Source organism: Oncorhynchus nerka, linkage group LG12 (genome assembly GCF_034236695.1).
Source record: "Oncorhynchus nerka isolate Pitt River linkage group LG12, Oner_Uvic_2.0, whole genome shotgun sequence".
Taxonomy (NCBI): domain Eukaryota; kingdom Metazoa; phylum Chordata; class Actinopteri; order Salmoniformes; family Salmonidae; genus Oncorhynchus; species Oncorhynchus nerka.
Genome location: NC_088407.1, coordinates 18,471,227 through 18,492,010, shown reverse-complemented (window position 1 = coordinate 18,492,010; position 20,784 = coordinate 18,471,227). Strand labels below are relative to the sequence as shown.

Below are 20,784 nucleotides of genomic sequence, written 5' to 3'. Positions count from 1 at the left end.
TTATGCCCCAGCTAAGTGACCCAGTTTCTCCTCTGTGATGTGGACACGCCTTGGGTGGGAAACATTGCAGTTAGAATTGTACTGAATAGAACTGACACAACGCCATATTCTGCATGGTAAACAATCACATCTGTACTACCTAAGAAATTTCTGTCTAAATGATCTGTAACGTTGTGCCCACCTGAACACACACTTGCATAAAGCTATCATAATACACACATACCACATGGGTTTTTAACCCAGGTACAGTATGAGACATGTCTTAAAAAGCTTATTACACCTTTATAACAGTTCATAAAACAAACACATCAGCTTCCTGGTTCCTTACCCTGGCATGCCCCCAGACTCCATATGATTGGCCAGGGTCACGTCATGTGAACAGATATCGTACTGCCACTTCTGTAGACCAATTACGCCACAGAGAATGTTGCCGGAGTGCACGCCCACTCTCATACTGATCTCCACACCTGTAGCCTCCCGTAGTTTACTACAGAGATATGACAAGGTTAAATTATTTGTAAATTATTTCTGCATTGCCAGCGAGACAAGTTGATTTATCAGAAACAGAGCCAATAAAATAATTAATAGAGAAAGTAGATTAGTGATTGAGATAAATGATTGATTTATCTACATGATACAGATTTATACTGTATATATCTTTTTACCTTTATTTAACTAGGCAAGTCAGTTAAGAACAAATTCTTATTTTCAATGACAGCCTAGGAACAGTGTGTTAACTGTCTTGTTCAGGAGCAGAACGAAATGTTTTTACCTTGTCAGCTCGGGATTTGGCGATACATGGAGGCGATACATGGAGGTAATACATGGAGGTGATACATGGAGGCGATACATGGAGGTGATACATGGAGGTGATAGATGTGATACATGGAGGTGATACATGAAGGTGATAGATGGAGGTGATAGATGGAGGTGATACATGGAGGTGATACATGGAGGTGATAGATGGAGGTGATACATGGAGGTGATACATGGAGGTGATACATAGAGATGATACGTGGAGGTGATACATGGAGGTGATAGATGTGATACATGGAGGTGATACATGGAGGTGATAGATGTGATACATGGAGGTGATACATGGAGGTGATAGATGGAGGTGATAGATGGAGGTGATACATGGAGGTGATAGATGGAGGTGATACATGGAGGTGATACATGGAGATGATACATGGAGGTGATACATGGAGGTGATACATGGAGGTGATACGTGGAGGTGATACATGGAGGTGATAGATGGAGGTGATAGATGGAGGTGATACATGGAGATGATACATGGAGGCGATACATGGAGGTGATACATGGAGGTGATACATGGAGGTGATAGATGGAGGTGATACATGGAGGTGATACATGGAGGTGATAGATGTGATACATGGAGGTGATAGATGAAGGTGATACATGGAGGTGATAGATGGAGGTGATAGATGGAGGTGATACGTGGAGGTGATACATGGAGGTGATAGATGGAGGTGATAGATGGAGGTGATACATGGAGATGATACATGGAGGCGATACATGGAGGTGATACATGGAGGTGATAGATGTGATACATGGAGGTGATAGATGAAGGTGATACATGGAGGTGATAGATGGAGGTGATACATGGAGGCGATACATGGAGGTGATAGATGTGATACATGGAGGTGATACATGGAGGTGATACATGGAGGCGATAGATGGAGGTGATACATGGAGGTGATAGATGGAGGTGATACATGGAGGTGATAGATGGAGGTGATACATGGAGGTGATAGATGGAGGTGATAGATGGAGGTGATACATGGAGGTGATACATGGAGGTGATACATGGAGGTGATAGATGTGATACATGGAGGTGATAGATGGAGGTGATACATGGAGGTGATAGATGGAGGTGATACATGGAGGCGATACATGGAGGTGATACATGGAGGCGATACATGGAGGTGATACATGGAGGTGATACATGGAGGCGATACATGGAGGTGATAGATGTGATACATGGAGGTGATAGATGGAGGTGATACATGGAGGTGATAGATGGAGGTGATACATGGAGGTGATACATGGAGGTGATAGATGGAGGTGATACATGGAGGTGATACATGGAGGTGATAGATGGAGGTGATACATGGAGGTGATAGATGGAGGTGATACATGGAGGTGATACATGGAGGTGATAGATGGAGGTGATACATGGAGGTGATAGATGTGATACATGGAGGTGATAGATGTGATACATGGAGGTGATAGATGTGATACATGGAGGTGATAGATGTGATACATGAAGGTGATACGTGGAGGTGATACATGGAGGTGATACATGGAGGTGATACATGGAGATGATACATGGAGGTGATACATGGAGGTGATACATGGAGGTGATAGATGGAGGTGATACATGGAGGTGATAGATGGAGGTGATACATGGAGGTGATAGATGGAGGTGATACATGGAGGTGATAGATGTGATACATGGAGGTGATACATGGAGGTGATAGATGGAGGTGATAGATGTGATACATGGAGGTGATACATGGAGGTGATACATGGAGGTGATACATGGAGGTGATACATGAAGGTGATACATGGAGGGGATACATGGAGGTGATACATGGAGGTGATAGATGGAGGTGATGCATGGAGGTGATACATGGAGGTGATAGATGGAGTTTAATGACAGGCAGATACAGATGAAGGAGAGAGCATGGTATGTGAGAGGTGATGAAGAGCAGTGATTGGTTGGTTGGCAGAATGACATGTAAAGCCCCATCTGAACACAGTTCCTAGCATGGGTGGGGATGGTGTTTGGCAGACCGGACACACAGTAGTAACAGTCACCCAGGATCTTGATACGCAAACACTCATTCTTCTGGAGAGAGATAGAGAGAGAGATAAGGAGGGTGTGAGGGTGGGAGGGAAATAGAGGGCAGGAGGTAAGGAGGACGTGAGGGAGGGAGAGAAAGAAAGAGAGGGAAGTAGAGAGAGAGAAGAAGGGAGAGGGGGCGGAGAGGGAGAGAGGGAGGGGTGAGAGTGATCCAGAGATTTAGGCAGGGAGGGAGTGAGGGGGAGAAGAGGATGGGAGAGAGAGGGGGACGGAGACTAGGGGAGAGGGGAGAGGGAGGGAAGGTAGAGGGGAGAGAGAGAGAGATAAAGAAAGAGTTAGAGAGTCAGTGATGGAGAGTTTTTACATGGTACCCTGAGTAGTATGTGATGATGTTTGAGTGAGCGTACGCCATCGGGATCTATTCAGCTGTTGTTGAAATGATATGTCACCTTGGCAATGTCATCCAACCTGCTGAAGAGTTTGTTGAGGACTCCCACCAGCTCCTCTAGAGAACAGGTGGCCAGCTTAGTAAACCCCACGATGTCAGAATACAGAATACTACACCGAGCCAAGAAGATACAGTAGGGGAATCAATGTGACTCTGCTCGGTCCTCTGATAGTATTTAGGTGTGCTGGCCAAAGTAACAGATCATTGGGAAGATGAGAGCAACTCCCCCAAAAAAGCAGGTTGAAGTTTATTGGGATGAATCTTTCCGCTAAATCTCCAAGCTGCGAAGTCAGAATTGGCTATATCGTAAATAGTTTTAAAAAATTCGATTTTTGGTCTTAATTTAAGGTTAGGATTAGGTATAAGGTTAGCAGTGTGGTTGAGGTTAGGGTTAATGCTATGGTTACTGTAGGTTTAAAATCAGATTTTATCACTTTGTGGCTAAACAAGATAGTGACCACTCTGCAGAGCTGCCTCCAGGACAAGACTGACCTGACGTCTTTGTGTTGACGGATGTACAGACACATTTCCTGACCTGACGTCTTTATGTTGACGGATGTACAGACACATTTCCTGAGCTGACGTCTTTGTGTTGACGGATGTACAGACACATTTCCTGAGCTGACGTCTTTGTGTTGACGGATGTACAGACACACTTCCTGACCTGACGTCTTTATGTTGACGGATGTACAGACACATTTCCTGAGCTGACGTCTTTGTGTTGACGGATGTACAGACACATTTCCTGAGCTGACGTCTTTGTGTTGACGGATATACAGACACATTTCCTGAGCTGACGTCTTTGTGTTGACGGATGTACAGACACATTTCCTGAGCTGACGTCTTTGTGTTGACGGATGTACAGACACATTTCCTGAGCTGACGTCTTTGTGTTGACGGATGTACAGACACATTTCCTGAGCTGACGTCTTTATGTTGACGGATGTACAGACACATTTCCTGAGCTGACGTCTTTGTGTTGACGGATGTACAGACACATTTCCTGAGCTGACGTCTTTGTGTTGACGGATGTACAGACACATTTCCTGACCTGACGTCTTTGTGTTGACGGATGTACAGACTGTGGAAGTTCTGTCCTTTGTATTTATTCTCTGACAGTCATTTGATGATCTCTGTCTTCAGCTCCATGGCGATGTACCATGGCAACACAGACAGGAGGAGATGCTCCTGTTGTCAGGGGAGGGGCATGAGGAGGGTTTGTGTGTAACTATCAAACTAAAGGGGAATGATTAATAGGACTATGACTATGCATAGATGACAACAGAGAGTAGCAGTGGTGTAAAGAGGGGTGGGGTGGGGGGGCAATGCAATTAGTCTGGGTAGCCATTTGACCAGATGTTCAGGAGTCTTCTGGCTTGGGGGTAGAAGCTGTTTAGAAGCCTCTTGGACCTAGACATGGCGCTCTGGAACCGCTTGCCGTGTGGTAGCAGAGAGAACAGTCTATGACTAGGGTGGCTGGAGTCTTTGACAATTTTTAGGGCCTTTCTCTGACACCGCCTGGTATAGAGGTCCTGGATGGCAGGAAGCTTGGCCCCAGTGATGTATTTGCACCCTCTGTAGTGCCTTGCTGTCAGAGGCCGAGCAGTTGCTATACCAGGCAGTGATGCAACCATGCTTCACGACTGTCTTGGTGTACTTGGATCATGTTAGTTTGTTGGTGATGTGGACATCAAGGATCTTGAAGCTCTCAACCTGCTTCACTGCAGCCCCGTTGATGAGAATGGGGCGTGCTCGGTCCTCTTTGTCCTGTAGTCCACAATCATCTCCTTTGTCTTGATCACGTTGAGGGAGAGGTTGTTGTCCTGGCACCACATGGCCAGGTCTCTGACCTCCTCCCTATAGGCTCTCATTGTTGTTGGTGATCAGGCCTACCACTGTTGTGTCATCAGCAAATTTAATGATGGTGTTGGAGTCGTGCCTGGCCGTGCAGTCATGAGTGAACAGGGAGTACAGGAGTGGGCTGAGCACACACTCCTGAAGAGCCTCTGTCTTGAGGATCAGCATGGCGGATGTGTTGTTACCTACCCTTACCACCTGGGGCGGCCTGTCAAGAAGTCCAGCATCCAGTTGCAGAGGGAGGTCCCAGGGTCCTTAGCTTAGTGATGAGCTTTGAGGGCCCTATGGTGTTGAAGGCTGAGCTGTAGTCAATGAATAGCATTCTCACATAGGTGTTCCTTTTGTCCAGGTGGGAAAGGGCAGTGTGGAGTGCAACAGAGACTGCATCATCTGTGGATCTGTTGGGGTGGTATGCAAATTGGAGTGGGTCTAGGGTTTCTGGGATGATGGTGTTGATGTGAGCCATGACCAGCCTTTCAAAGCACTTCATGGCTACAGACGTGAGTGCTACGGGTCGGTAGTCATTTAGACAGGTTACCTTAGTGTTCTTGAGCACAGGCGCTATAGTGGTCTACTTAAAACATGTTGGTATTACAGACTTGGACAGGGAGAGGTTGAAAATGTCAGTGAAGACACTTGCTAGTTGGTCAGCGCATGCCCACAGTACACATCCTGGTAATCTGTCTGGCCCTGCGGCCTTGTGAATGTTGACCTGTGTAAAGGTCTTGCTCACATCGGCTGCGGAGAGCGTGATCACACAGTCTTCCGGTACAGATGATGCTCTCATGCATGTTTCAGTGTTATTTGACTCAAAGCGAGCATAGAAGTAGTTTAGCTCGTCTGGTAGGCTTGTGTCACTGGGCAGCTCTCGGCTGTGCTTCCCTTTGTAATCTGCAATGGTTTGCAAGCCCTGCCACATCTGACAAGCATCAGAGCCGGTGTAGACTCGATCTTAGTACTGTATTGACCATTTAACTGTTTGATGGCTCGTCGGAGGGCGTAGCGGGATTTCTTATAATCTTCCGGTTTAGAGTCCCGCTCCTTGGAAGCGGCAGCTCTAGCCTTTAGCTCAGTGCGGATGCTGCCTGTAATCCATGGCTTCTGGTTGGGGTATGTATGTACGGTCACTGTGGGGACGATGTCATCGATGTGGTGTACTCCTCAATGTCATTGGAGGAATCCCGGAACATATTCCAGTCTGTGATAGCAAAACTGTCCTGTAGCTTAGCATCTTCTTCATCTGACCACTTCCGTATTGAGCGAGTCACTGGTACTTCCTGCTTTAATTTTAGCTTGTAAACAGGAATCAGGAGGATGGAATTATGGTCAGATTTGCCAAATGGAGGGCGAGGGAGAGCTTTGTATGCGTCTCTGTGTGTGGAGTAAAGGTGGTCCAGAGTTCTTTCCCTCTGGTTGCACATTTAACATGCTGATAGAAATTTGGTAAAACTGATTTAAGTTTCCCTGCATTAAAGTCCCCAGCTACTAGGAGCGCCGCCTCTGGGTGAGCATTTTCTTGTTTGCTTATGGCAGGAATACATCTCAATCAATGCTATCTTTGTGCCAGCCACGGACTGTGGTGGTATGCAAACAGCTACAAAGAATATAGATAAAAACTCTCTCGGTACGTAGTGTGGCCTGCAGTTTATCATGAGAAACTCTACCTCAGGCTCGAGACTTCCTTAGATATCATGCACCAGCTGTTGTTTACAAAAATACATAGACCGCTGCCCATTGTCTTACCAGACGCCGCTGTTCTATCCTGCCGATACAGCGTATAACCAGCCAGCTGTATGTTGATATTGTCGTCGTTCAGCCACGACTCTGTGAAGCAGAAGATGTTACAGTTTCTAATGTCCCGTTGGTAGATTATTCTTCCCAATAACTTGTCAATTTTATTGTCCAAAGATTTCATGTTTCCTAGCAGAATTGAGGGGAGTGGGGTTAATTCGATCTCTTTCGACTTGTTCGGAAGGCAGCCCACTAATGGTGGTCATCTATGATGATAATGTGTGACACGCTGGTCTCTATGCCCACCATTAAGGCCCAGGCTAGGGACAGGGGCTGCACCATGTACACACACAGAGACATAAACTGGAAGAATGCTACCTGTAGAGGGAGAGAGAAAGGGACAGAGGGGGAGGGAGGGAAAGAGAGAGAAAGATTTAGATAAAACCATATGAATTGAAATATAATTCATATAAAGATACATTTAATACACAACACTTCAAGCAAGAGAGCTCCTCCATGTTGTAGATCAATTGAAAATTGTCATAAATATGAAAAATAAACACACACTAGCGTAATCCAACGACACTATACACACTATACACATTTGAAATAGATATTTAGTGCAGAGTTTATTTTTCATATTTATGACAATTTCATTTTTTTCATTTTTTCATTTTTCAATTTCATTTTTTTTTTCATTAATTGCTGCAAATAATTGTATCAACCCACCTAAACACATAAAATGTCATTTATTGATATAAGTAAAAAAAGAGAAATCAAGTGGGGAGACTGGCTAGTGGGAGAAACAGTGGAAGGGTGGACACACTGATTGAACCCTAGTCTCCATTGGGAAGATTTAAATGGTAATTGTTGGACATTTCTATTGTTTGTTTATTCTTCCTATTTATGGAAATCGTCAATTGTATCAAATTAACTCAGCCTTCGCTGTTATTGACACCAAGGTAATGTTTCCATTATTTTCTCTCATAAGATGTCTGGAGGAGACACCAGCTTGGACTGATGCTGACCATAGGCTTCTGTGTGGCTATAATCATCCTCCTTCCACCTACAGAGAGCTGTGGTCGAGGGCTAACAGGCTACTGCTTCCCCCCACCGGAGACCAGGGTTTCATCCCTGGATTTAAAATGTCCAAATCATACACACCTTATGAATGCCTTGTGTACGCCTCTGTAGCAGCAGCACACCCCCTCTGCTACACTCTTCTGTGAGGACCGTCCACCCTCTCTGAGGTGCGGAGTGTTGTCTCATGTGATGTCGGGTACAGGGTCTGATTGGTTCACAGGGATGGAATTTGCTGATCAGGAAGTGTCGTCATGGGTTGTGTTGTTGTCGTGGTTATGGCTGCAGAGGGTTGTTGTGGAGTCCATCACGGCTAGATTAAAGTTGTGATTGTAGGGATTTGTTTTTCATTTCAAGGCGCCATTGTTAAAGTCTGTGATGAATTCATCCATCGTCAGGACTGGCAGTGCATTTACAGTGCCTTGCAAAAGTATTCATCCCCCTTGGCATTTATCCTATTTTGTTGCATTACAACCTGTAATTTAAATGGATTTTTATTTGGATGTCATGTAATGGACAAACACAAAATAGGTGAAGTGGAGTGAAAGAAATAACATGTTTCAAAAAATGTCAAAAAATTCAAAACAGAAAAGTGGTGCGTGCAAATGTATTCACCCCCTTTGCTATGAAGCCTCTAAATAAGATCAGGTGCAACCAATTACCTTCAGAAGTCACACAATTTGTTAAATAAAGTTCACCTGTGTGCAATCTAAGTGTCACATGATCTGTCACATGATCTCAGTATATATACACCTGATCTGAAAGGCAACACCACTAAGCAAGGGGCACCACGAAGACCAAGGAGCTCTCCAAAGTTGTGGAGAAGTACAGATCAGGGTTGGGTTACAAAAAAATATCCCAAACTTTGAACATCCCTTGCAGCACCATTAAATCCATTATTAAAAAAATGAAAAGAATATGACACCCCAACAAACCTGCCAAGCGAGGGCCGCCCTCCAAAACTCACAGACCAGGCAAGGAGGGCATGAATCAGAGAGGCAACAAAGAGACCAAAGATAGCCCTGATGGAGATGCAAAGCTCCATTGCAGAGATTGGAATGTCTTTCCATAGGACCACTTTAAGCCGTACACTCCACAGAGTTGGGATTTATGGAAGTGTGGCCAGAAAAATACCATTGCTTAAATAAAAAAATAAGAAAACACCTGTGGGGATTTTTTTTAATCGGCAGGGAATGGGAAACTGGTCAGAATTGAAAGAGTGATGGATGGCCATAAATACAGGGAAATTCATGAGGGAAACCTGTTTCAGTCTTCCAGAGATATAAGACTGGGATGGAGGTTCTGCTAAAGCAACACTCAAGTGGTTTAAGGGGAAATATTTAAATGTCTTGGAATGGCCTAGTCAAAGCCCAGACCTCAATCCAATTGAGAATCTGTGGTATGACTTAAAGATTGCAGTACACAAGCGGAACCCATCCAACTTGATGGAGCTGGAGCAGTTTTGGCAAAAATCCCAGTGGCTAGATGTGCCAAGTTTATAGAGACATACCCCAAGAGACTTTTTGCTGTAATTGCTGCAAAAGGTGGCTCTACAAAGTATTGACTTTGGGGGGAGGGGGGTGAATAGTAATGCATGCTCAAGTTTGTTTCACAATAAAAAGTATTTTGCATCTTCAAAGTGGTAGGCATGTTGTGTAAATCAAATGATACAAACTCCCAAAAAATGAATTTTAATTCCAGGTTGTAAGGCAACAAAATAGGAAAAATGCCAAGGAGGGTGAATACGTTCGCAAGCAACTGCATCCACATTGAATTTTCACAGTGTCTGGTTTGAATTCAGTGCCATAGTTATCACCAGGGGGTGGGGCTCCAGAGATTCTTTGACAGGCAATTGGGCCTTGAGTGGTTCTGGAGCTAGCTCCACCCTAGCCACGCCCAACTCTATAGACACGAGGCTCACCGTGTACTGATTGGCTCTTGGAATCTCCGCTGACCTCATCTCTGATGTCATTACTGTGAGTCCTGATACCAAATGTTTTCACTGTGATGTCCTTCCTTTTCTTGCTGTCACCATCCTCTTCTTCCTCTGCAATCAGACATTCTCTAGAGTCAGCATTGTCTGTTGTGCTGCTGGACAAATCTGTCAGCTCCAGGCTTGTCTCTCTCGTCTCTTCCCTTGTCTCCGTCTTCCCTGTCTCCACCACAAGAGAACCCACTACCAGTCTTGTTCATGTCTCCAGTCCTGTTTCCCCCAACCACCAAGTATCCTTAAGGGTTGTCTTGCATGGTGGTTCAATCCTGCATCCCTGTCCTTGTTGCCAGGGATACTGAAGGACAAAGGAGGGTCAGAGTCAGGGCATAGTCCATTCAGGTTCTCTGAGTAACTTTGATATTTTACAATCATGATGTTGTCTTCCTTGGATGACTGACTGTAAATCCATGTGGAAAGGGAGGAACCCCCCCCCACACACACATAATCCTCAGTGCTAAATCATGCTAACCATAACTACTAATGCTAACCGGGCCCAAATGCTATAACCACGTCTAATATGCCAACCAGTGCTAACCAGACCATAATGCTATAACATTAACCACTTCTGCTATGCTAACCATTTATGCTTACCAGGAGGATATTTTTCCAATTTGGTGTTTGTCCCATTTTGTGAATTTTTGGTTGGTGTGTGTGGACCCCAGAACTCACAACCATAAAAGGCAATGTGTTGTATATGTAACGACATTCAGAGGTAGTGACACTATAATTGATTTAAGTATTTTTAGCCAGATCCTAAATCTAATTGTATGTTCCTTTTGATGGCATAGAAGGCCCTTCTTGCCTTGTCTCTCAGATTGTTCACAGCTTTGTGGAAGTTACCTGTGGTGCTGATGTTTAGGCCGAGGTCTCTCTCTCTCTCTCTCTCTCTCTCTCTCTCTCTCTCTCTCTCTCACTCTCTCTTATTCTCTCTCTTTCTCTCTCTTTCTCTCTCTCTGTCAAAGACCAATATGTGGATGAAGAGAATTGTAAACAAATGAACAAAAGCTACAGTTCAAATAATATGTAACACAAATGACAAAAAAACAAATGACACGAAAAGCCGTTTCCACATTTCAAATAATATTTTAGGCCTAAATAAACGTTTACATGTGGGTATCTTACCTTGTCTATGTTCCCGTAGTGACACCAGGCTACACTGGGAAGAGAGCATGAACAGATGACTTCCTTTGATACCAAGATCACGGCTATAGGTTATAAAATATCAACAACTGTTAAAACTGTTAGAAGTTTTTTCTTTAAAGTAGCTAACCTGTCTTTCAAGTTGTTTTATGTTAGTCTGGCTGACTGCGTCTCTCCCTCCCTCTCTTTCTCTCTCTTTTGCCCTTCTTCTTCCACTTTGCTGCTCTCTATGTCGCTCACACATCCATCCCTCATTTGCCTGTCCTCCTTTTTATGACATTTATCTATTTTCCTCCTCTATCTCCTCTACCCTATTGTTCTTTTCCTTTTAAACTTCTTTCTTTCTTTCTTTTTCTTTCTGTTCAATTGAAACCCAACAGACCTGAACTGAAACCATGAACCCTTAAATGCAATCATAATCTAAACATCAATTTATTCCATAGCTGTACGTTTGATATCGCATTCATGATTTAAATCCCCACTCTGTAATTCAAACAGCAACAAAATGGCAGCCCTGCCTCTTGGTTTCCTAAAAAGCTGAGGGATGACACTAGGGAAATGTAACCACCCTCAAATTTAATTGAACTGTAATTTATAATTTATTCAATTAGTATTTATCATTCATTTAAATGGCTTAAAAATCGCTGTGAAAATCTAGAGTGCGCCTTTAAGCAAATAATTGCGAGTGTGTATGGCTGCCTCTCAAATGGCATCTTAATCCCTGTTTTAGTGCACTACTTTTGACCAGGGCCCATAGGGTTCCGTTTGAAGGTAGTGCACTATACAGGGAATATGGTGTTATTGGGACACAGACAGACTCACCTGGCTGGAACTGAAAGATGATCACACCGCTCGCTGAAGAATTCAAGGCCATATCCGACGACATATACATTTTCCCCATTTCAGTCATAAAGATAATATCAATGGGTTTATACATTGAATATCAGGTCCATTAGTGTTTTTTTTTGTTGCTTTGTAATAGCTATAATGACAAAAAATTTATGAACGATTTACAAACTATTCATAAATATTTCATTTGAATATGGCAATTATAATGTGTTACTTCTATATCTTAATCTCACCATTCATCTGGTCCAGCAGACAATCCTTATCTGACCTCTTCTTGAACACAGAAATAATAGTAAGTATAACTCAAGTTTTAAAGTAAGTTTAACTCTTCAAATAATCCAGTGTTATAAATGTTTCTACAGTTTGTCAACCTCTGTATTAAAAGCAGAAACCATGATCTCCTCACCTCTTTCTTCCTCTCTCTATCTCTCTCTCTTTCTCTGTCTCTCTATCGAGAGTCTCTCTCTCTCTCTCTGTGTGTGTGTTGCCTATTCTTCAGGAAGGTTCCTGAAATAGTTATCTTTTTCCTTACCCAAACTTGACTAACCGGTCCTAGATCATCACAATGAATAGAAAGCCTACCAGATCATGGGTGCCAAACTCAATCCATGGAGGGCCGAATGTCTGCTGGTTTTTTGTTTTTTCCTTTCAATTTGTGTCCAATTACAACCTAGACAACCAGATGAGGGGAGATCCTAATTAATCAGTGATATTAATTGATGAATCAATTACAAGGGAAGAGTGAAAACTCTCCATGGAATGAATTTCACAACAGTGTCCTACATCATCAGGAGCTAGGTAATGAAATGTCTTGAATAGAATAGAATGTATTCTGTTTTCTTGCATGTCAGAAACAATTGTATTATCAGGTCAATTCTCCTTAAATGTTACATTTTCTAAATATAGCCAGTCATTGAATGTGTAACAAGGGCAACAGATGCACAAGGTAAACTGTAGATTATATGACTTCACATGTGTATCCTAGGAAGAAAAACATACACAGTAAAACCTTATCAATGAAATAATCTTTAATGCTGTAAAACATATTAAAATCCCATAATTATTCAATACATAATCAATCACATAATAAAGCAATCAATCAATCAACTGATCAACAAATTAGATTTAAAATCAACCATTTACATATTCTCCCTGTGGGGACTGTTATGTTAAACCTACCTGAAAAAAAACGACAGAATAAACACAGAGATACAACTATTTCCCCTTTAACCGACAATGTAAATTTAAACTCACTCTTTCATGTTAAGGTACAGTAAGTAGTTGTTTACAGTTAGAAACAACAAGAAAAAGAAATAGATTGAATCAATAACAAGAAAGCTGAAACTTTTAGATATTTATTGGAATTATAGTTTGAACAATAAGTGTGAAAACAATCCAGATGCAATTTGACAGTATTAATATGTAACTGTTGTTGGCTACTGAGTATAAAGAACAGGATTCAAAGAATATACGTTTTTATTTTAATATATAAAAGTTGGGAGAAACGAAGGGTACTTGAACGACTATATTTAATTTCTACATTGGTTAAACTGAGGTTAAGGTTAGGGTTAAGGGATTGGTTAAGGTTAGGGTTAAGGTCAGGGTTAGGGATTTGGTTAAGGTTAGGGTTAGGGGTTTGGTTAAGGTCAGGGTTAGAGGGTTGGTTAGGGTTAAGGTCAGGGTTAGGGGTTGGTTAAGGTTAGGGTTAGGGGTTTGGTAAAGGTCAGGGTTAGAGGGTTGGTTAGGGTTAAGGTCAGGGTTAGGGGTTACTTAAGGTCAGGGTTAGGGGGTTAGTTAAGGTTAGGGTTATGGAGTTGGTTAAGGTTAGGGTTAGGGGTTTGGTAAAGGTCAGGGTTAGAGGGTTGGTTAGGGTTAAGGTCAGGGTTAGGGAGTTGGTAAAGGTCAGGGTTAGGGGTTTGGTTAAGGTCAGGGTTAGAGGGTTGGTTAGGGTTAAGGTCAGGGTTAGGGGGTTACTTAAGGTCAGGGTTAGGTGGGTTAGTTAAGGTTAGGGTTAGGGAGTTGGTTAAGGTCAGGGTTAGAGGGTTGGTTAGGGTCAGGGTTAGAGGGTTGGTTAGGGTTGAGGTCAGGGTTAGGGGTTAGTTAAGGTTAGGGTTAGGGGTTTGGTTAGGGTTAAGGTCAGGGTTAGGGGTTGGTTAAGGTTAGGGTTAGAGGGTTGGTTAGGGTTAAGGTCAGGGTTAGAGGGTTGGTTAGGGTTAAGGTCAGGGTTAGGGAGTTGGTAAAGGTCAGGGTTAGGGGTTTGGTTAAGGTCAGGGTTAGAGGGTTGGTTAGGGTTAGGGGTTACTTAAGGTCAGGGTTAGGGGTTAGTTAAGGTTAGGGTTATGGAGTTGGTTAAGGTTAGGGTTAGGGGTTTGGTAAAGGTCAGGGTTAGAGGGTTGGTTAGGGTTAAGGTCAGGGTTAGGGAGTTGGTAAAGGTCAGGGTTAGGGGTTTGGTTAAGGTCAGGGTTAGAGGGTTGGTTAGGGTTAAGGTCAGGGTTAGGGGGTTACTTAAGGTCAGGGTTAGGGGGTTAGTTAAGGTTAGGGTTAGGGAGTTGGTTAAGGTTAGGGTTAGGGGTTTGGTAACGGTCAGGGTTAGAGGGTTGGTTAGGGTTAAGGTCAGGGTTAGGGGGTTACTTAAGGTTAGGGTTAGGGGGTTGGTTAACATTAGGGACACGGTAAGGGTTAGTTTTCAGGGTTTTGATTAGTCGGGCTGTCAATGGGATGTTGGTCAGAAAAGTCCCCATAGTCTCTACTGTAATGGTATTTACAGTTCCAGCTTAATACTCGGTTGAGTTTCTCCTCTTTAATTCTTCTTTTCTTCCTTGTGGAAGATCTTTCCATCGGTCTGCTCCTTCCATCTCAGTTTGACGTCATCAGAAATCCCCTTCTCCCTCAGCTCTTTCCTTATCTGGAACACAAACTAGTCTGACTAGTCTACCAACTATGCAGCCAGTACTGGCTAACACTTTACTGTATTCCTCATTCATAAAGCCTTTATAACAGCTACATAAGAAATTATAGCATCAGTCATAGGCGGTAATAAACATTATGAACAATAGCATAATATGTTTTAAATGTACTGTACTTGTAATGGTCGTTATAGATGACAGGTACTACATCTGTAGTCAATGGTATATATTATGGCCAGATACTGCAGTAACCCTTTATCACTTGTACTAAACTGGCTCTAATTTTTCAACGAGGAAGAGAAGGTGAAATTCACCTGCTGCAAGATGGCCTCCTGAATGGCAGGATCAGTCAGGTCCATGTTCTGGTCCTTTGGGGTCAGCTTCACTCTCACCACCTGCTGTGTCTTCACTGGAGCTAACAGAGACAGACGGAGACAAAGAGACAGCCGCATGTACCTATACAAGACGCAGGCCTCCTCATTGTCCCTAGAATTTCAAAGCAAAGAGCAGAAGGCAGGGCTTTCTCTTATAAAGCAACATTTTTATGGAATGGCCTGCCGATCCATGTGAGAGACGCAGACTCGGTCTAAACCTTTAAGTCTATACTTGACTTGAGTGGGTTGAGTCACTGACATGACCGTCCTGTCTGATTTTTCTCCCCCTCGGTCTTGTGCGGTAGGGAGATCTTTGTGGGCTATACTCGGCCTTGTCTCAGGGTAGTAGGTTGGTGGTCTGTTGATATCCCTCTGGTGGTGGTGGTGGGGGGGGGGGGCTGTGCTTTGGCAAAGTAGGTGGGGTTATATCCTGCCTAGTTGGTCCTATCTCAGTAACCAGTATCTATCCTGCAATAATCTATGTGCTGGGGGGGCTAGGGTCAGTCTGTCCTATCTGGCGAAATTCTCCTGTCTTATCTGGTGTCCTGGATGAATTTAAGTATGCTCCCACTGATTTTCTCTCCCTTTCTCTCCATTTCCCTCTCATCTCCCAGAGGATCTGAGCCCTAGGACCACACATGGACAGAGACACAGACACAGATCCTTCTCAGCAGTGTTTGTGTACTGAGGATGAATGTGATAAAAAAGGAGCATAACTCACCACCGTAGCAAATGAAGGGACTGTTTATGTAACACTGCATATCATCCCATCTTCCCAAGTTATTCAACCTTGTCGAGGCACAGTCCTGATTTCCTTTGGAATTGTTGGGCTTTTCCTTTATCCAGTATGTGAATGAGGAGTTACTTCCGGCCGACCACTTCCAGGAGTCTCTGAACAGGCCGATCCACCCTTCATTGGCAGCAGCCACTGTCACTACCTCATGGTTCTGAGTCTGGTTCCTCACACTGGCCAGGTCTGTGTAGTACTTCCTGCAGTAACTCTGTGCCTCGTGCCACGTTTTAGCCTCATTAATGAAATGGAAAGACTCCTTAGAATTTTTCACTGTAATGTAAGTATGACATTAAGTCAGATTGGGTGTTATTCTGATGGAACTACTACAGTATTATATTTCCCTGATCAACAGATATTTGCTGAATATTTTGATATACATGTATTACACACTGCTCAAAAAAATAAAGGGAACACTAAAATAACACATCCTATATCTGAATGAATGAAATATTCTTATCAAATACTTTTTTCTTTACATAGTTGAATGTGCTTACAACAAAATCACACAAAAAATGATCAATGGAAATCAAATGTATCAACCCATGGAGGTCTGGATTTGGAGTCACACTCAAAATTAAAGTGTAAAACCACACTACTGATCCAACTTTGATGTAATGTCCTTAGAAACAAGTCAAAATGAGGCTCAGTAGTGTGTGTGGCCTCCACGTGCCTGTATGACCTCCCTACAACGCCTGGGCATGCTCCTGATGAGGTGGCGGATGGTCTCCTGAGGGATCTCCTCCCAGACCTGGACTAGGCATCCGCCAACTCCTGGACAGTCTGTGGTGCAACGTGGCGTTAGTGGATGGAGCGAGACATGATGTCCCAGATGTGCTCAATTGGATTCAGGTCTGGGGAACGGGCGGGCCAGTCCATAGCATCAATGCCTTCCTCTTGCAGGAACTGCTGACACACTCCAGCCACATGAGGTCTAACATTGTCTTGCATTAGGAGGAACCCAGGGCCAACCGCACCAGCATATGGTCTCACAAGGGGTCTGAGGATCTCATCTCGGTACCTAATGGCAGTCAGGCTACCTCTGGCGAGCACATGGAGGGCTGTGCGGCCCCCCAAAGAAATGCCACCCCACACCATCACTGACCCACCGCCAAACGGGTCATGCTGGAGGATGTTGCAGGCAGCAGAACGTTTTCCACGGCGTCTCCAGACTGTCACGTCTGTCACATGTGCTCAGTGTGAACCTGCTTTCATCTGTGAAGAGCACAGGGCGCCAGTGGCGAATTTGCCAATCTTGGTGTTCTCTGGCAAATGCCAAACGTCCTGCACGGTGTTGGGCTGTAAGCACAACCCCCACCTGTGGATGTCGGGCCCTCATACCACCCTCATGGAGTCTGTTTCTGACCGTTTGAGCAGACACATGCACATTTGTGGCCTGCTGGAAGTCATTTTGCAGGGCTCTGGCAGTGCTCCTCCTGCTCCTCCTTGCACAAAGGCAGAGGTAGCGGTCCTGCTGCTGGGTTGTTGCCCTCCTACGGCCTCCTCCACGTCTCCTGATGTACTGGCCTGTCTCCTGGTAGCGCCTCCATGCTCTGGACACTACGCTGACAGACACAGCAAACCTTCTTGCCACAGCTCGCATTGACGTGCCATCCTGGATGAGCTGCACTACCTGAGCCACTTGTGTGGGTTGTAGACTCCGTCTCATGCTACCACTAGAGTGAAAGCACCGCCAGCATTCAAAAGTGACCAAAACATCAGCCAGGAAGCATAGGAACTGAGAAGTGGTCTGGTCACCACCTGCAGAACCACTCCTTTATTGGGGGTGTCTTGTTAATTGCCTATAGTTTCCACCTGTTGTCTATTCCATTCGCACAATAGCATGTGAAATTTATTGTCAATCAGTGTTGCTTCCTAAGTGGACAGTTTGATTTCACAGAAGTGTGATTGACTTGGAGTTACATTGTGTTGTTTAAGTGTTCCCTTTATTTCTTTGAGCAGTGTACATTGATTCAGGTGTCGAAAGCATTCAACAGGGATTCCAATGCATCCCACAGTTGTGTCAAGTTGGCTGGATGTCCTTTGGGCGGTGGACCATTCTCGATACACATGGGAAACGGTTGAGCAATAATAACCCAGCAGCATCACAGTTCTTGACACCTGGCACCTACTACCATACCCTGTTCAAAGTCACCTACTACCATACCCTGTTCAAAGGCACCTACTACCATACCCTGTTCAAAGGCACCTACTACCATACCCCGTTCAAAGGCACCTACTACCATACCCTGTTCAAAGGCACCTACTACCATACCCTGTTCAAAGGCACCTACTACCATACCCCGTTCAAAGGCACCTACTACCATACCCCGTTCAAAGGCACCTACTACCATACCCCGTTCAAAGTCACCTACTACCATACCCTGTTCAAAGGCACCTACTACCATACCCTGTTCAAAGGCACCTACTACCATACCCTGTTCAAAGGCACCTACTACCATACCCTGTTCAAAGGCACCTACTACCATACCCCGTTCAAAGGCATCTACTACCATACCCTGTTCAAAGGCACCTACTACCATACCCCGTTCAAAGGCACCTACTACCATACCCTGTTCAAAGGCACCTACTACCATACCCCGTTCAAAGGCACCTACTACCATACCCTGATCAAAGGCACCTACTACCATACCCTGTTCAAAGGCACCTACTACCATACCCTGTTCAAAGGCACCTACTACCATACCCTGTTCAAAGGCACCTACTACCATACCCTGTTCAAAGGCACCTACTACCATACCCTGTTCAAAGGCACCTACTACCATACCCCGTTCAAAGGCACCTACTACCATACCCTGTTCAAAGGCACTTACATGTTTTGTCTTTCCCGTTCACCCTGTGAATGGCACTCAACTGTCTCAAGGCTTTAAACATCCTTCTTTATCCTGTCTCCTCCCCTTCAGCTACAACGATTGACGTGGATTTTTACCATTGACATCAATAAGGGATCATAGCTTTCACCTGGATTCACCTGGTCAGTCTCTCATGGAAAGAGCCAGTGTTCCTAATAGGGTTACTTACTGCCATTGCAGATGAAGAAATGTTGAACGTTACACAGGGCATCATTCCATTGACCACTGCGTCTCATAAATACACAGTCCTCCTTCCCTCCGGCATTATTGGGTTCGGTCTCTTCCCAGTTGACATATCCCTGACTGTAATCTCTGTCTGCCAGAGACCACTGCCACTCTCCCTTCTCCAACCCTATCCAGGCTGATCCAATATAACCACTGTCTACAGTGTTGATCAGCCTCTTCATATCCTCCATGTTTTCTATGGTAGCCAGGTCAGTGTACTTCTCTCTGCAGTATCTCTGTGCTTCAGTCCAGGTCTTATTCATGTTCACAAAGTGATACTCATGAGCAAGGCATGACGAGAGAGTGTAGAGCCCTGTGGAGAAGTCCATTATCTCATTCATATTTTCACTGTAGTGTCTATGTGAGGAACATTATCTACATGTTGGAAGTATTGGTTCAATAACGACCTTTACGAGAAGAATGGGCTGTTTTTTCTATCGAACCCAAATCCCCGATGCAAATTCAATACAGTTAATAAATACATTCTACGTCACATCTTGAGACTTTGGTATCAAACTTGACTGTCTTGCAATGTTATAATTATAATAATGTTAGAATAAACAGGCTTGCAATTGAGCTTTGTGCCATGGTGTGCTCTCCATGCAGTGTGACGCTGACAAACAAACAGCTCACTTTTCAACCAGCATACCTCTCCATATAAATGTTCTTACCAAACAAATGATTATATTTTCTAAAACTACTGTAGCCTATAGATATCCATTCCAGCGCAATATGTGAATATACTTGTAAATGGAAAATTCTGCCAGATAAATGTTGACTTAAAATCTCAAATCTGGATTTAAAAACAAAACCTTGATAAAGACACTGACCAGAGAGAAACAGGACCAGCACCTTCTTGTCCATGACATAATAACAGACCTCTTGTACCTACAGACCAAAGGTGAATACATTTAGACATGATTGTTGTCATCCTCATCACCCTTAAAATATGATACATTTCTTGAATTATGTTGTTATCACTTTTGTAAAGAAAACCTGCTAGCTTTCCTCTGTACTGGTGAAATGTCCTTACCTGATCTGGTACTGTAGAGTCTCTGTTCATCTGAACCTCTCTCTGAATGGAGCACTGTCTAGAATCCCTGTCAGAATAAAGTTGTTGACAGTACACCTATTCATCTCTGTGTTTATCACGTTTTAGTGTGTTAAAGAACACGCCACCATTCTCTGTACCACCAGTTCACAACAGAGATAGTGAAAGGAGTAGTGTTAGCCTTTTGCATGTTAGCCTTTTGCATGTTAGTCTTTTGCATGTTAGTCTTTTGCATGTTAGTCTTTTGCATGTTAGCCTTTTGCATGTTAGCCTTTTGCATGTTAGTCTTTTGCATGTTAGCCTTTTGCATGTTAGCCTTTTGCATTTTTTTGACTGTTCATGTCCCTTCTGAAAAACAGCTTCTATCTCAAGGCCAGACTGTTTAACAGCCATCACTAACATTTAGTGGCTGTTGCCAACATACTGAAAATATCTCTAGCCACTTTAATAATGAAAAATGTATGTAATGACTGTATCACCAGCCACTTTAAACAATGCCACTTTATATAATGTTTACATACCCTACATTACTCATCTCATATGTATATACTGTACTCTGTACCATCTACTGCATCATGCCATCTTGATTTAATAAATGTATCACTAGCCACTTTAAACAATGCCACTTTTATATGTTTAC

The 20,784-nt window shown here is 43.7% G+C and overlaps 1 protein-coding gene and 1 pseudogene across 2 annotated transcripts; both read right to left on the bottom strand.

Annotated features, from left to right (window-relative positions):
• LOC115139044 (adenylate cyclase type 2-like) lies at positions 1 to 7,550 on the bottom strand (annotated as a pseudogene).
• A 5,381-nt stretch (positions 7,551 to 12,931) lies between these two features.
• On the bottom strand, positions 12,932 to 20,327 carry LOC115137907 (macrophage mannose receptor 1-like). 2 transcript variants are annotated; one of them, XM_029674194.2, is made up of 6 exons: positions 20,127 to 20,327; positions 19,924 to 19,981; positions 19,038 to 19,406; positions 15,927 to 16,268; positions 15,146 to 15,246; positions 12,932 to 14,842 (listed from the first exon to the last, which is right to left on the bottom strand). In XM_029674194.2, exons 1-6 carry the CDS (start codon positions 20,154 to 20,156, stop codon positions 14,726 to 14,728), a joined length of 1,017 nt encoding a protein of 338 aa, XP_029530054.2. In that variant the 5' UTR covers positions 20,157 to 20,327; the 3' UTR covers positions 12,932 to 14,725. The 2 variants fall into 2 exon arrangements, with proteins under 2 accessions (XP_029530054.2, XP_029530055.2); XM_029674195.2 differs by having other exon boundaries at positions 12,932 to 14,830; positions 20,127 to 20,325.
• Between the last annotated feature and the right edge of the window lie 457 nt (positions 20,328 to 20,784).

Excerpts from the sequence above, each read along its gene's own strand:
- LOC115137907 (XM_029674194.2), bottom strand. The coding sequence starts at position 20,156 with ATGAACAGAGACTCTACAGTACCAGATCAG. Across the intron at positions 15,247-15,926 it reads TCCCTTCATTTGCTACGGTG|CTCCAGTGAAGACACAGCAG; the intron begins GTGAGTTATGCT and ends TGTCTCTGTTAG. Across the intron at positions 14,843-15,145 it reads AGGAGGCCATCTTGCAGCAG|TTTGTGTTCCAGATAAGGAA; the intron begins GTGAATTTCACC and ends TAGTCAGACTAG.